This window comes from Staurois parvus, unplaced genomic scaffold (genome assembly GCF_062004578.1).
Source record: "Staurois parvus isolate SC_StPar_1 unplaced genomic scaffold, SC_StPar_1.0 ptg000165l, whole genome shotgun sequence".
In the NCBI taxonomy this organism is placed as follows: domain Eukaryota; kingdom Metazoa; phylum Chordata; class Amphibia; order Anura; family Ranidae; genus Staurois; species Staurois parvus.
Genome location: NW_028317961.1, coordinates 5630821 through 5646349, shown reverse-complemented (window position 1 = coordinate 5646349; position 15529 = coordinate 5630821). Strand labels below are relative to the sequence as shown.

General features: G+C 40.0%; 1 protein-coding gene across 1 annotated transcript in view; it reads right to left on the bottom strand.

The window, feature by feature from the left end:
• The window catches only part of LOC149462850 (ectonucleotide pyrophosphatase/phosphodiesterase family member 1-like), a 177093-nt gene extending 162104 nt beyond the window's left edge, over positions 1–14989 (bottom strand). The window contains exon 1 of the mRNA XM_089676175.1: positions 14798–14989. Coding sequence (XP_089532301.1) covers positions 14798–14941 — 144 coding nt within the window. The 5' untranslated portion in view covers positions 14942–14989. The remainder of the gene's footprint in view (positions 1–14797) is intronic.
• Positions 14990–15529: the final 540 nt, after the last annotated feature.

The window sequence follows — 15529 nt, the reverse complement described above, 5'->3', positions numbered from 1 at the left end:
TATATATACACACACACATGCTTACACACACAGTGGCAGAGAGTAAAAACCAGCACATTGCTTAGTAAAAACAGCACACAATATACATTGGTAGGCACATATTTAACCCTTAGATTGCCCCTAAATGTTAACCCCTTCCCAACCAGTGTCATTAGTACAGTGACAGTGTATATTATTAGCACTGATCACTGTATTAATGTCAGTGTCATTTAGTCAGTTCACACCCAGCGTCAGTAAGTGTCAGATTGCCTGGCACACTATAACAGTCCCACTATAAGTCGCTGATCACTGCCATTACTAGTATAAATAAAGAAAATACCATGGTATGTAGAAGCTATAACTTTTATGCAAACCAGCAAATATGCCCTTAATGGGATTTTTGTTTACCAAAGACACATAGAAGAATACATTTTCGGCCTGAAATTATGAAGAAATTTGATTTTTTTTAATTGTTTTTATTGGATATGTTTTATAGCAGAAAGTAAAAAAAACATTTTTTTAAAAAATGTTTGGCCTTTTTTCATTTATATAATAAAAAAACCCAGTGGGTGATAAACTACAATCAAAAGAAAGCTCTATTTGTGTGAAAAACAGTGATATGAAAATGTTATTTGGGTACAGAGTTGTATGCAGGGGCGGACTGACCATTTGGAAACTTGGGCACTGCCCGAGGGCCTGGGGCAGTAGGGGGCCCCATGAGATGCCCCTGGTACCTTTTTCATAGGCTTTTTTGAGTTTGGGCAAGGACACAGGTGCCCCATGATCCCCTATTGCCTGGGGGGCCCCATGAGTTGTCAGTCCGCCTCTGGTTGTATGAATATGCAATTACCAGTTTGAAGTAACACAGTGCCGAATAGCAAAAAAATGTCCTGGTCATGGGGAGAGGTGTAAAACCTTCCGGAGCTTAAGTGGTTATACAAGGAACATACTTCAGATCATGTCTATACAAAAATCCTGGACATATTTTACATTCACCTTTATTTAAAAGATGTGCCCTTTTTTGTTTCAATAAAGTATATATATCTATATAACAGTACGCACGCCTTAGCGAGTATGCCTCTGAGAATTGCCTGTCCAAATGCCTCTTCCTCCTGTTATGGCCTTTACTTACCCAGAGCTGAGGATATATTACAAGTGTCATCATACAGATGTGTTTTGCAGAGGGAGGGAAGAGCATATCAGACCAGCTCTGTTACTGAATGCTGAATTCTGAGAGTGTATTGCTTAGGACTGTAATAAGCAACAATGACAGTGTGGCAGAGTCGGCCCCTGTCATTTGCGGTGGATTCCTATATTGTGCCAATAGGTGAAATACACACAGACGTCTCGCAGTGAGATCCAATACTGAGATGAAAGCCCCACCCTTGACATGTCAATCACAGGCAAGGTTGACACCTTTTCTAGAAAAAACTCCAGCTTCACCCATATGGAAGAAAAATATATTTTAAAAATATTCTGCCCTATGTTTGAAATATATATATATATATATACACATACATACATACACTGCATGTTGAAATGCATTTTTATTACAGAATATGTGAAAAATATTTTTAAAAATACATTTCAAATATACTGTATGTCTTTAAAAATACAAATCTACATTTTTGGATTGCATTTACAAATATATGTAAAAATATTGTTAATGTTAAAATGACATTTTTATATGTGAAGAAAAATCTGAAGAATATATTTTAAAAATATATATTTTTAATAAAAACACATTTCAACATGCAGTGTATATATATATATATATATATATATATATATATATATTTATTTATTTATTTATTTATTTATTGAAATACATTTTGAAATATATTGAATATGGCCAAAATTGTAGCATTTCAAATATATGGCAATATATTTGGGAAGAATATTTTTAAAATATATTTAAAATATATTTCTCTTCCTTGTGGGCATGATCATTTTCCTAGAAATAAAATTAATGGTAAGCCCCATTTTACCAGGTAAAATTCTGTTCTAATCACAGAAGGGTGTGCAGTGGTGTGCTAAGAATGTTGGCATAGGTAAGTAACGGTCACTTACCTCCTCACCGAAATCCTCACACTGGCTTGTAGTACTGAGGAGCAGAAGAGGGATGTATGACCAGGTCTGTTAGATTACTGGGTGCACTGGGCACAGCTGCCTTATGGGCTGCACAGTTATACTGAAACCCTTGTTGCCAAGTGTAGGATCAAAGATCACAGAAATGGGCCATGTTCCATGGGGCTGCATATATGTCGGGGATTCCCAGCTGACAGGTAAATGTAAACAAAGGAGCAGGGACATTTGAAAAAAGAAAATGCATGGGATTCCCCTACAATCCATACCAGGTCCTTCAGATCTGGCAAGAATTTTAAGGGAGACCCAACACCAGAAAACAAAAAAAATGTGAGCTCCCCCAAATACTGGACCCTTATCCGAGCATACATTAAGGTGGCGGAGGGGAACAAGTACCCCCCTCCCCCACCCACCTATTCACAAAAAAAAATGTACCCTAGAAATAAAAACACCAAAACTTTCGACAAGCCCTTTTTTTTGTAATTTTAAATGTTCCACTTTGACCCAAACATGGTCAGTTGGGTCTCAGCAGGTGGTAGTTTTGTTTTCTTTTGCGTGGGCCGCCGGCCACTGTTCATCATGATTTAAGTGGACCTGCATCTCTGGACAACTTGATTGATGAAGGATGTACATTGGGGGGGGCATTTAAAAATTAAGTCACAGGACTTGTCAAAAACTGTGTATGTGTTTAATTTTACTCAACTTTTTTTGTGAATGTGTAGGGTTACTATGTGCTCCTTACTTATTCACATAGAGGAGGGTTGGTATCTGGGGGCCCCCTTATTTTTACAGGGGGTTCCAGAGTCTGATAAGCTCCCTGCCCACAGATCCCCACAACCACCAGACCAGGGTTGTGGGGAAGAGGTTCCTCATGGTGCAAACTACCCCATGTTGATGGCATTGCCTGGTATTGTTTCGGGGGGGGGGGGGTACATGCTTGTCCCTATCCTTTCCTGGGCTGCCAGGCTGCATGCTCAGATAATGGTCTGGTATAGATTTCCAGGGCAGCCCCACCTTTTTTTTTTTTTGGCAATGGGTCTCATTTAAAATTCTTATCAGACCCCAAGAGCCTGGTAGGGCTTGCAGGGGAATGTGCAATCCATACAACATGTTTTTTTGGTGCATTTCCCTTGAAGTCTATGGGGCCAACATCAAGCTGCAACCACACCAAAGTAGTACCTTTTCCAAAAATGCACTGCACTCCAGTGCATTGGTGTGAACAGGCACCATTGAAAATAATGTGTTTACCATAGACATGCAATTCTGTGCTACTGAAGCCACACCTGAAATCACACTAGTGTGAACCATGCCTAAATAGCAAAAAAGATACATTGTTCAAACATTGGAGAAGAATGTAAGCATAAAAAGTCTATGAAAATAAATAAATAAAATAAGAATACAATAGCTATATAAGGACTTTATTCGTGTCAGGGTCATTATCAGTGTGTTTTAGATAAAAAAAAGTTTTTATTTCCTGTGAGCCTCTGTGCCAGTGCTTATTAGATAGGATAACATAAGAAAAATAAAAGCAAAACATGCAGTATGGTTTCTGGGCCTTACTACTGGTACAAACAATGAACAACACACACACAAACACACGTGGTGTGGCCATGAAGGTTCATTTTTTTTTTTTTTTTGATGGTGGTTAATCGTGATGGGAAGAAGTGTACAGCTTAAAGTGGAGTTCAAGCTGAAAAAAAAAAAATGTCAGCAGCTACAAAAACTGTAGCTGCTGACTTTTAAAATACAGACACTTACCTGTCCCTCGGTCCAGTGGTGTCCTCACCGCAGCTGGTTGCACCGGCAGTCTTCTCTCCCCAGCATCTTCAGTGTGTGCACCCGGCTGTGACAGCTTGCGAGAAGTGCTGCACTTTGTGAATGGCCCCGTAGTCTTCTGGGACCTGTCATGTGTTCCAGAAGACTATGGAGAGAAAGGTGAGGAGGAGGACAACTGCTGCTTCCAATCGCCTAGGCCAGGGGTCTGCAACTTTTAAGACATAAAGAGCCACTTGGACCCGTTTCCGAAGGGAAAAAAAAGACTGGGAGCCGCAAAACCATTGCAACATTTAAAACAAATCCGACACTGCATATATTGTTTCTTACCTTAATGCTATATACAGAATCGTGCAGTTAGCTTCATCCCCCATATAGTAATTCATCCCCCATAGTAATTCATCCCCCATATAGTAATTCATCCCCCATAGTAATTCATCCCCCATATAGTAATTCATCCTCCCTATAGTAATTCATCCTCCATAGTAATTCATCCCCCATAGTAATTCATCCCCCATATAGTAATTCATCCTCCATATAGTAATTCATCCTCCATAGTAATTCATCCTCCATAGTAATTCATCCCCCATAGTAATTCATCCCCCATATAGTAATTCATCCTCCATAGTAATTCATCCCCCATAGTAATTAATCCTCCATATAATAATTCATCCCCCATAGTAATTCATCCCCCCTATAGTAATTAATTCCCCATATTGTCTCAATTCACTTACCTTTGCTCCGCGCGTTCCTCTCGCTGTGTTCCCGCGCTGTGTTCCGGTCTTCAGGGCGGACTGTGAGAGGAGTTCGTCACGCTGCCCCGCCTACATCCTGGCTGCCCCGCCTACATCCTGACAGCTAATGTTCCATGCTCCGCGGGCCGGATTAAAAGAGTCCTGACTTTTGAGGCGGCCGCCCGAGAGGAGGGAGGGGAGCGGGCACCCGGCACACAGAAGAGCCGCATGTGGCTTGCGATCCGCGGCTTGCCGACCACTGAAACCCTATTGCCTGTCACCTGGTGGGCAGTGTGCTCCGGAGCCGCAGCAAAGATGAAAAAGAGCCGCATGCGGCTCTGGAGCCGCGGGTTGCCGACACCCGGCCTAGGCGATCGCAGCAGAAGTGGGAGCGGGTACCTGTCAAATTCAGGTACCCGCTGCCCAAAGGTGCCAATCCTTAATAGGGAGTGGGGGACAAAGGCTTAAAGCGGGTGGAGCTCTGCTTTAAGTTCAAAAAATGTTTTTTTTATTACCGATTTCCTTAATTTTCCTTTGATAAATAATAATCAGGAGATATCCATGAACAATTACCACCAAAAGAAGACTCTTTTCCTGAAAAATACAAGGTATAATTCTCCTGGATACATAGTTAGATTCTCCTGGATTAGCAGTTGCAATGATGTGTAAAGTTTTAGAAACACGTCTTGCAAACCTTTGACATTAAGGGTATAAACATGCTTCGCTTCAATAGAAAAGTGACAATTGTTGGTACAATAGTTTGTCTGGCTGACTGCTATTTCTGTGTCTTCAGCTGGGCTTTGAGGTTCAGATGCAAAGACTGTAGGATGGTGCTGGGTTACTATATTCACTTTTAAAATAGATTACAAAACAGTTCTAATTAGAGATACCCCTCTGTGTGCAAAACTCACACATATTACAATCTAATTGTACAATCTTAACCCCTAGACGCCGAGCACACACAAATGTGCGGTCTCTCGGTGTCTGGGCCTTGACACCGAGCGGCCGCATATTTGCGTGCAACTAGAAAATACATATGTGCTGAGAGCGCATGCCCTGTGCTTTCCCAGCACATATGTCTGTGACTCACGGAAAGCCTCTCGGTGTCTGGGTCTTGGCACTGAGCGGCTGCATATTTGCATGCAATTAGAAAATGCATATATGGTTGCAAGAAAAAGTATGTGAACCCCTTGGGATTACGTGGAGTTTTGCATGAATTGGGCATAAAATGTGCTCTGAATGTCATTTAAGTCACAACAATAGAAGAACACAGTCTGCTGAACATAATACTACACAAACATTAGCTGTTGCCATGGTTTAATTGCACATAACATGTAAACATTCACAGTGCAGGGAGGAAAAAGTATGTGAGGCCCTAGCCTAATGACTTCTCCCAGAGCTAATTGGAGCCAGGAGTGAGCCAACCTTGACTCCAATCAGTGTGATGATATTGGATGTGTTGCTGACAGCTGTCCTGCCCTTAAAAAACACACACCTGTTTTGGGTTTACTGGTTTCAAGAAGCACTGTCTGATGTGAACCATGCCTCGCAGAAAAGAGCTCTCAGAAGACCTACGATCAAGAATTGTTGACTTGCATGAAGCTGGAAAGGGTTACAAAAGTATCTCCAAAAGCCTTGATGCTCATGTGTCCACGGTAAGACAGACTGTCTACAAATGGAGAAAGTTTAGCACTGTTGCTACTCTCCCTAGGCATGGTCGTCCTGTCAAAATGACTTCAAGAGCACAGCGCAGAATGCTGCATGAGGTAAAGAAGAATCCCAGAGTGTCAGCTAAAGACCTACAGAAATCTCTGGCACATACTAACATTTTTATTGACACATCTACAATAAGGAAAACATTAAACAAGAATGGAGTACATGGGAGGACACCACGGAGGAAGCCATTGCTGTCCAAAAAAAATATTGAAGCACGTTTGAAGTTTGCAAAAGAGCACCTGGATGTTCCACAGCACTACTGGCAAAATATACTGTGGACAGATGAAACCAAGATTGAGTTGTTTGGGAAGAACACACAACACTATGTGTGGAGAAAAAAAGGCACAGCACACCAACATCAAAACCTCATCCCCACTGTAAAACATGGCGGAGGGAGCATCATGGTTTGGGGCTGCTTTGCTGCCTCAGTGCCTGGACGGATTGTTGTCATTGATGGGAAAATGAATTCCAGAGTTTATCAAGACATTTTGCAATGTACGAAAACGTACGACCATCTGTCCGCCAACTGAAGCTCCGCAGAGGATGGGTGATGCAACAGGACAATGACCCAAAGCATACAAGTAATTCAACAAAACAATGGCTGCAACAGCACAGAATACGCCTTCTGGAGTGGCCCAGTCAGAGTCCTGACCTCAACCCGATTGAAATGCTGTGGCATGACCTTAAGAGTGCGATTCACACCAGACATCCCAAGAATATTGCTACACTGAAACAGTTTTGTGAAGAGGAGTGGTCCAAAATTACTCCAGATCATTGTGCAGGTCTGATCTGCAACTACAGGAAACGTTTGGTTGAGGTTATTGCTGCCAAGGAGGGTCAACCAGTTATTAAGTCCAAAGGTTCACATACTTTTTCCTCCCTGCACTGTGAATGTTTACATGTTATGTGCAATTAAACCATGGCAGCATCTAATGTTTGTGTCGTATTATGTTCAGCAGACTGTGTTCTTCTATTGTTGTGACTTAGATGACGTTCAGAGCACATTTTATGCCCAATTCATGCAAAACTCCACGTAATCCCAAGGGGTTCACATACTTTTTCTTGCAACTGTATGCTGAGATTGCGCTCCCAGCATATATGTCCACAACTCACGGAAATGTCCCGATCTCGCCTTTCGACCGGGACCTTTTCTGATCATGTGACCGCTGTGATGGTGAATCATGGCAGTCACATGACCCTAACACCCCGCCCTGCCTCCCAGCTTCTGAAACTCTTGAAAGGCCGGGAGGCGCCAGAGCCAAGAGGTTAAATAAGGTAGGCATGATAGGTAGCAGGAGGGGAAATTTTGTAAGAATAGTTAGTGTTAGGCAGGAATTCCACATTAAGGTAGCGTTGGGTACCAGCACACACCGCATCCTTAGAAACTGGTGACATCACCTGTCCCCATTTATTTTCTGGCTGGGAGTTGCAGAAAACATAAGACAAATGCCATCATAAAATAAAGAGTCCCTATTTATAAATCCCAACTACAGGCTCCATCCCCAGTGCCCCCGCCCCTCTGGTATTCAGGCTAGTCATGTGACAAATGTGGTTTTCTACAGATCTTCTCCTGTGGTGGCCTGTCGATGACAATGCAGGGAGCATCTCTGATGTGATGACACTAGTGCAGCTCTTTACATCATTACACTATCAGTGCAGGGCAACAGAGACACCCCATCAGCTGGCTGGTCCATCAGCAGGCTGGTCCATGATGCCCACAGTCGAAGAATGTACTCAACTTTCTGGATTAAATAAAACTAGGAGATAAGGGATTACTGTGGAGCACGGCACTGGAGAGGAGGTGCGCATTGCAAACAGCAGGCATCAGAAAGAATTCAAAAGTTCATATCTACACACTTTCCCAATCAATAGCTCATAGTATTAAAGTTATAGACTGAACATGATAACCAGGCAACTGAAATTTTCAAGATAGGTCAGATATGGAGGCTTCCACAATGTTTTCTTCAAGAATAGAAACTTTTCACTGAATATGCTAAAAGGCCCTTTACTCCCCTAACATCTGTAAAGTTTAGTAATAAGCTAAGGCTCATCGGTGAAAAATGCATTCCCTGATTATTGCTAAACAATAAAACAGATTAGAGAAATGCATGGCAGTGAAAAACACAAGCAAAATGATCAATCTAGAATATATCATATTACACAGCTGCTAGCAGAAACACACCAACTAAGCATGAATTTCAGATATATTGTTACATTCGGAACTGACTTGACTGGCATAACTTGCCAATTACATACAGTAATAACAGCTTAGCTTGAATTTAATGATACATACAAATTCATATGATACTGAATACAGGGCACACCAAAATAGATCTAGGAATGTATATGGTGCATGCTATGTTCAGGGACCATGGTCACATGACCAAGCACAAGAGATGCATTCAGGACCATTGGTTGCACATTACAGCACCTCTTTGCTCACACTCTCTAATATTAAATGTAATAAACTGAGGCTGGGGGTGGGAGAAGGCACAGTGGGCTCTGATCCCAAGTCTTAAAGTGGGGAGTGAAATCTTATATCTACACTACTAAAATGTGTGTAGATCATTTGGTCCCACAAAATAGGGTCGTTGGGTGCATCCCACAGAACTTTTGGCTCTGCGCACTTTTGTTCAGTTCAGCCTTTCTCAACTTTTTATCATCGACCAACCCTTGAATTAATTTTCTGGGCCCAGGGATCCCCTGCTAATAATGACTATAAATACAGTTCACAGTACATTAATGTGATAATAACTGGGAATAATGCTCTTTTTATTTGTGGCTATTGGGAAGAATTTCTTCTCCTTACATAAAGCTAAAAATATTAGTGTTGTTAGTAGTTACTCATTTGAAAGACAAAAGGTGCTCATTGCTCAAGAAATCCATGAAACCCTTGTTGAGAAAGACTGGTTTTATGCATGCTTAAACAGATTACTATGCTACTTCACTCCTGTTGGATTAATTACCAATTGTATTTTGCTACTCTATCTAATCTGAAAAGAACTAAAAAGTGACCACTCTACAGTATGACCTAAGAGACCATTGACTCTCACCTGGACTATTACTGACTGTTTCTCTGCAAAATCAAGTTGACATTGCTCAGGCAAACATACACTAGTACTTTCATAGGGCATTTGATCAATAAACCTTAATGGTCATTAGTTGTTGTACAGTGTATACTGTGACGATCGCGCGTCAGACCCCTGAACTTCTCACCAAACTCGTAGGAGTACTAGCTAATCTGAAACCGCGATGTCACGTGCATAACAATGCCACGCCCAGCTGCACCCTGCACAACGATTTTCCAGCTCACTGGACCTCCAGTCGTTGTACCGGCAGCCTGAATGCGATTGTTACTGGGTCAGGTTAATTATGCCATTAACCCTTCACACTGCCACCACCTCCTTTTTGTACAGAGAAAGAGGAAACTCGGTGATACCAGCAATAACACTATAATGGTTGAGGTAATCATCTAAATAACACTATCACCACAGACCGGTTATACAGAGGGTTAAACAAACACAGTAGCGCTCTTTTAGAGTCAGGAAATCGTAAATTGCATTAAGGAGCTTTAGAAACAGTTCAACACTTTCAGAAAGAAAGATTTATTACTAAAAGGTCAAAAGGGTGCAATAAAAATATTTACAGAAAAAAAAATTTAACCAATATATATATAAATATACAAAGAACAACAGCACAGCAAAGAGGTAACAGAAAGGAGGTTAAAGGGTTAAAGTACTTGCCAAATAGCCTTGGGTTTGCAGATCAAGTTTCAGAGCGAAAGGGCTGTCTCCCAAGTTGGTTCTGATGTTAAAAAAGGAGAATTCGTCAACTTCACTCTCTTAGGCCTGACAGCCCATTTTGTAGTTCCTTAGCAGGGGGTGTCTCTGAAGTCAAGGACCAATGCCCCATTTAGGGAGGGAAGGTCTGGGCGTAGACCTAAACTAAAGCCAAAATCTCTTATAGTTCATATTTTGGCTCAAAACTTTGACATTCCACCCGCGGGTAGATTACTATGCAGATGCATCTGAGGAATGAGTAGATATGAAATACATATTTGAAGGGTTCCAGAGATGTAATTTTCTGCTTTCCTAGGTATTCCAGTCAGGGAATGTGACCTATCAAACTGTTTGTCTTCTCGTGGGCAATCTGAAGATATGCCTGGTTTTTACGTAAGTCTCTCATATTCCAAGATATGAGACATAGGGGAAAAATGGATTTTAAAAGTGTTATCTGGCTCATGCTCCTCTGGAATGTCTTTGAACTCCTGGGAAGGCTTGCGTTATCTTTTTCGATGTGCTAGATTGCACAGCTTTCTTAGCCAGGCACTCAGCTCAGAGAGGTTGTATAGCTCTGGGCTCCCTGCTGGGCTCTGGCCTGCCTGTGACACTTCCAACACCCACACCGACCAGATGTCACTGTTGCTCTCAGTGAGGGAGGGGGAGAATGAGGGGTGACATGGAGAATTCTTAACAAAATGGAGGGCCGTCTCTGTGTGTACCCTTGCTACATATACCACTTCATATTAGTCATTTTCAGATTTGTTGGCAATTGTTAAAAAATACTTTTTACATCTTTAATGTCTATGGACACACACAGAGCCAGGTTGGGAGTGAGCATGCATAAGTGCCACCATAGCAAGCAGCTTGCTATTGGGGTACGCAATGGGGGCCCAGAGAAGAGAAGGATCGGGGCTGCTCTGTGCAAAACCATTGTACAGAGCAGGTAAGTATAACAATTTTTTGGTATTTTCTTTTCTTAAAAGGTGAATGTCTACATTCACTTTAATTATTACTCTGAAATCAAAGGTTTTTTCCTTTTTGTTTTTGTTTTGGTATTCAGATGGGATTTGTTTATCAAGCTACTTACCTCCCTATTCATTTTTCCCCCAAATAAAATACATATCTAGAAATGAATCAATAGTGCACTTTTTGATTGGTCCATGTGCCCCATGGCAAACACATGCTAAATAAGTTTGCATATTACCTTAAAATATCCAATCAAGTCTAAAATATAGGAGCTTCCTATATATGTAGCTACTTAGTTTAAACTTCACACCTGTTTAAATTTGTTCAAAGGCCAGTGACTCACTTAGAATAGCCAGAGACAAGCAAATGCATGACCATGAAAAACCTGTGGTGTGACATTGGCCTTTCCTTGAAAGGTCACAGTGTATCATTTAACCAGATGATAAATGCAGCACATGCATATTTAACACTTTCTTCTCTCCATAGAAAAGAGATGGATTTGCACCCACCTGAACAAATACTTTACAACAAATTGTTGTGTACAATAACCAGGATACTTGAAAGTTGGAAATGCTCTAGGGGAATCCTCTATTGCCTGGTTCCTACAGATGATGCTTGAATTCTATCATACTGGATATATGGTCAGGTGCATCTATTTTGTTTAAATTGTTTATTTAAACAGCAATATTAGATACAGCCAATGCCTTTCGGGGGAACTGGACTCCCCCTTCCTCTGTAGTATGCACTTTGATAGATTTGTCCCTCGAGATCAGTTATATTATCATTGCAAGTAACCATTTCTTTTTATTACAAAATTGATATATTTCATTTATATGGATTGCTATAAACCCAAGTTATTATTATATATTATTATAATATTTTGTATTCTATTTCTTTTTTTTTATAATATTTGTATTGTTTTTATATGATTGTTTTATATTACATATCTTAGGTTGGACAATGTACTGTATTTTTACTGATTTTTAGCATGTTAGCCCTGAGGAAGGGGGGAGTCCAGCTACCCCGAAAAACATTGGATGTATTTGACATTAGGCGTTCCTAGCTAAATATCTTGGATTTTACGTTCTAATGAGAGATATTTTTATTGAAACCAGTAGCCGAGGACTTCAACTAGGTCCACACTGCTGTTATCACGAGTTTACCTTCTCCTAGGAGAACCCACCACCACCTCTTGTTGGATGTACATGAAAAGCAATTCTCTCCCATAATGGTCCAGAACTAAGAGGTGAGTCACAAATGTGCAGTGACGGAAGCACAGATTTCACAGCTAATTGACAGTTGTTCAGCGGTTCATCTCAGGTTTACATCAGGTTCAGGACAGGATTAGGTCAGGAGTTTATCCTGTTCACACATGTGCGGTTTAGAAACGGTTCCTATAGAAGTCAATAGCCTGTAATCTGCACCAGGACAAGACCGCACTACTCAGAAATCATACATGACTCTTTTTCAAACCGCACTGAATCCACACCACCAGTGCACCGGACATATATGAACAGGCACCATAGGAAGCAATGTTTCTTCACATGTCATGCAGATTGGATGCGGTTCAAACCACATCCAATCTGCATATATGTGAACCGGTACTAAGACAAATCTACCCGATTTCTTTGTGGCAGTGCCATGTTTGACTACACCAAATAGTGGATAATAATGACAGACAGCTTCATATTTCTGTCATGACATGTTACCTTTAAACCCAATACAACAAGATAAAACTACAATTATTCCTTCTAAGATATCTGAAGTAATATTATGATATTTGGTAATGAAGTAAATGAGAAAATCTGCAGAAGCGGTAGCAATTACCCAGTAAGCTGGAACGTAATTGCACGTTACAGGTCACATAACAGCCAATACTGTTGACTGTCCATCATCAATGATCTCTATGTGTTAACATCATTACATCCCAAAAAAAAGAAAAGAAAAATTATATATATATATATATATATATATATATATATATATATTGTTATCTGGATGGATGGAAGAACAAATTACCCCGTGGACATTTCTCAGACATATGACAGCAGGTCAGCACGGATTGATCACTATCAATATGTTGTTTCAAAAATTGTTCTGGAATTCCTTGTTGACTTGTTGACTGTCCATCATCAATGATCTCTATGTGTTACCATCATTACATCATAAAAAAATAATATATATATATATATATATATGCATATATATATATTGTTATCAGGATGGATGGATTGAAGAGCAAATTACCCCGTGGACGTTTCCCAGTCATATGACTGCAGGTCAGCACAGAGTGATCACCATCAACATGATGTTTCAAAAATTGTTCTGGAATTCCTTGTTGCCTTGTTGACTGTCGTTCAACAATGATCTCTACGTGTTACCATCATTATATCCAAATAGATAGATAGATAGATAAATAGATAGATAGATAGATAGATAGATAGATAGATAGATATTGTTACCAGGTTGGATAGAAGAACAAATTACCCCGTGGACCTTTCCCAGTCATATGACTACAGGTCAGCACAGATTGATCACTATCAACATGATGTTTCAAAAATTGTTCTGGAATTCCTTGTTGACTGTCCATCATCAATGATCTCTACGTGTTACCATCATTACATCCAAAAAAACCCATATATATATAGATATATATAGATATATATATATTGTTATCAGGATGGATAGAAGAACAAATTACCCCGTCAACCTTTCCCAGTCATATGACTGCAGGTCGGCACAGATTGATCACTATCAACATGTTTCAAAAATTGTTCTGGAATTCCTTGTTGACTTGTTGACTGTCCATCATCAATGATCTCTACGTGTTACCATCATTATATAAAAAAAAAAATATATATATATATATATATATATATATATATATATATATATAGTGTTATCAGGATGGATAGAAGAACAAATTACCCCGTGGATGTTTCCCAGTCATATTACTGCAGGTCAGCACAGAGTGATCACTATCAACATGATGTTTCAAAAATTGTTCTGGAATTCCTTGTTGCCTTGTTGACTGTCGATCATCAATGATCTCTACGTGTTACCATCATTATATCCAAATATATATATATATATATATATATATATATATATAGTGCTCTGGTTTCCTCCCACATGCCAAAGACATGCTGGTAGGTTAATTGGATCCTGTCTAAATTGGCCCTAGTATATGAATGTAAGTTAGGGACCTTTAGATTGTATGCCCCTTGAGGGTTAGGGACTGATGTGAATGTACAATATAAATGTAAAGCGCTGTGTAAATTGACGGCGCTACATAAGTACCTGAAATAAATATATATATATATATATATATATATATAGTTATCAGGGTAGATAGAAGAACAAATTACCCGTCGACCTTTCTCAGTCACACGACTGCAGGACAGTACAGATTGATCACTATCAACATGATGTTTCAAAAATTGTTCTGGAATTCCTTGAAAAAATAAGGCACGATCATCCACTGTTCTGTCATTCTACATACAGTGTGAGATAATATACAAGGTCCCAAACTAAAAGATGGGCAATGTAACATGTTAAATTACACATCGTTTACATTGAGATATTATTATTCTACTAATGCTTTGAAGAGCAGATCAGCAGAGGTAAAGTGTACAAAGAGCTTGTGGATGATTAACACAGCCAACCCTCCCACTTACATTACAGTGCCCTCTCTCCTATTTAATACAAGTGACAAGTGGTGCATAGCAGTGAAGCGTATTGAGAAATGCACAGTATTCTTACCAGAGAGATAACTTTCCAGTTGCCAGATTTCTTCTTTCTGCTCTGAGCAGCTTTAACTGGCTCTTCTGCCATATCTAGGGAATTCAGCATAGGTTCTGCCTGGATTTCTGTGCCTGTGCCCCCATTCCTTGCCTCACAGTCCATGCCTGAGTAGTGATCACAATACAGACAGCAGCCAGCTGCATGCACTTTCCCAGCTGCTCAGCTTGTAGAGATGCTTGCCCCGCCTGCTTCCTGAGCCTAATGTCATACACATGGTGTAGTTCAATCAGAGCAATCAGCTCAATTTCTCAGCTTATGTAATGTGGCCATTCTAATAAAAAAAAAAATTATATATTTTTATATTAACTTACAATTGTAGCATGGACCCATGTAGGTTATACCATGCACAATGTATCATCAAATCTGGTTATTCTTCACCTTGATGAACCATTCTTATCTAGAGGGACTTATTTTTGCAACTTCTTATTCTAAAATAATTATGACGTTCTGTGACCTGATCCCAGTAATTGTATTATAAAGAGATAATTGCAAAAAGGCACTTATAAGAAGATTCTAAATACCAAAAATCATAATGGCTGTGTGATTGCATTTTCTTATAAAGCACAGAAACTTACAGAAAGTGATAATTGGTGTTATTTTTTTACTTGTGCATTTTTGTAAGTTAGAAGCACAATATTCCCAATGCACATGTTTCTAAATTTGGCTGTAGATATAAATGGGTGCTGCAGA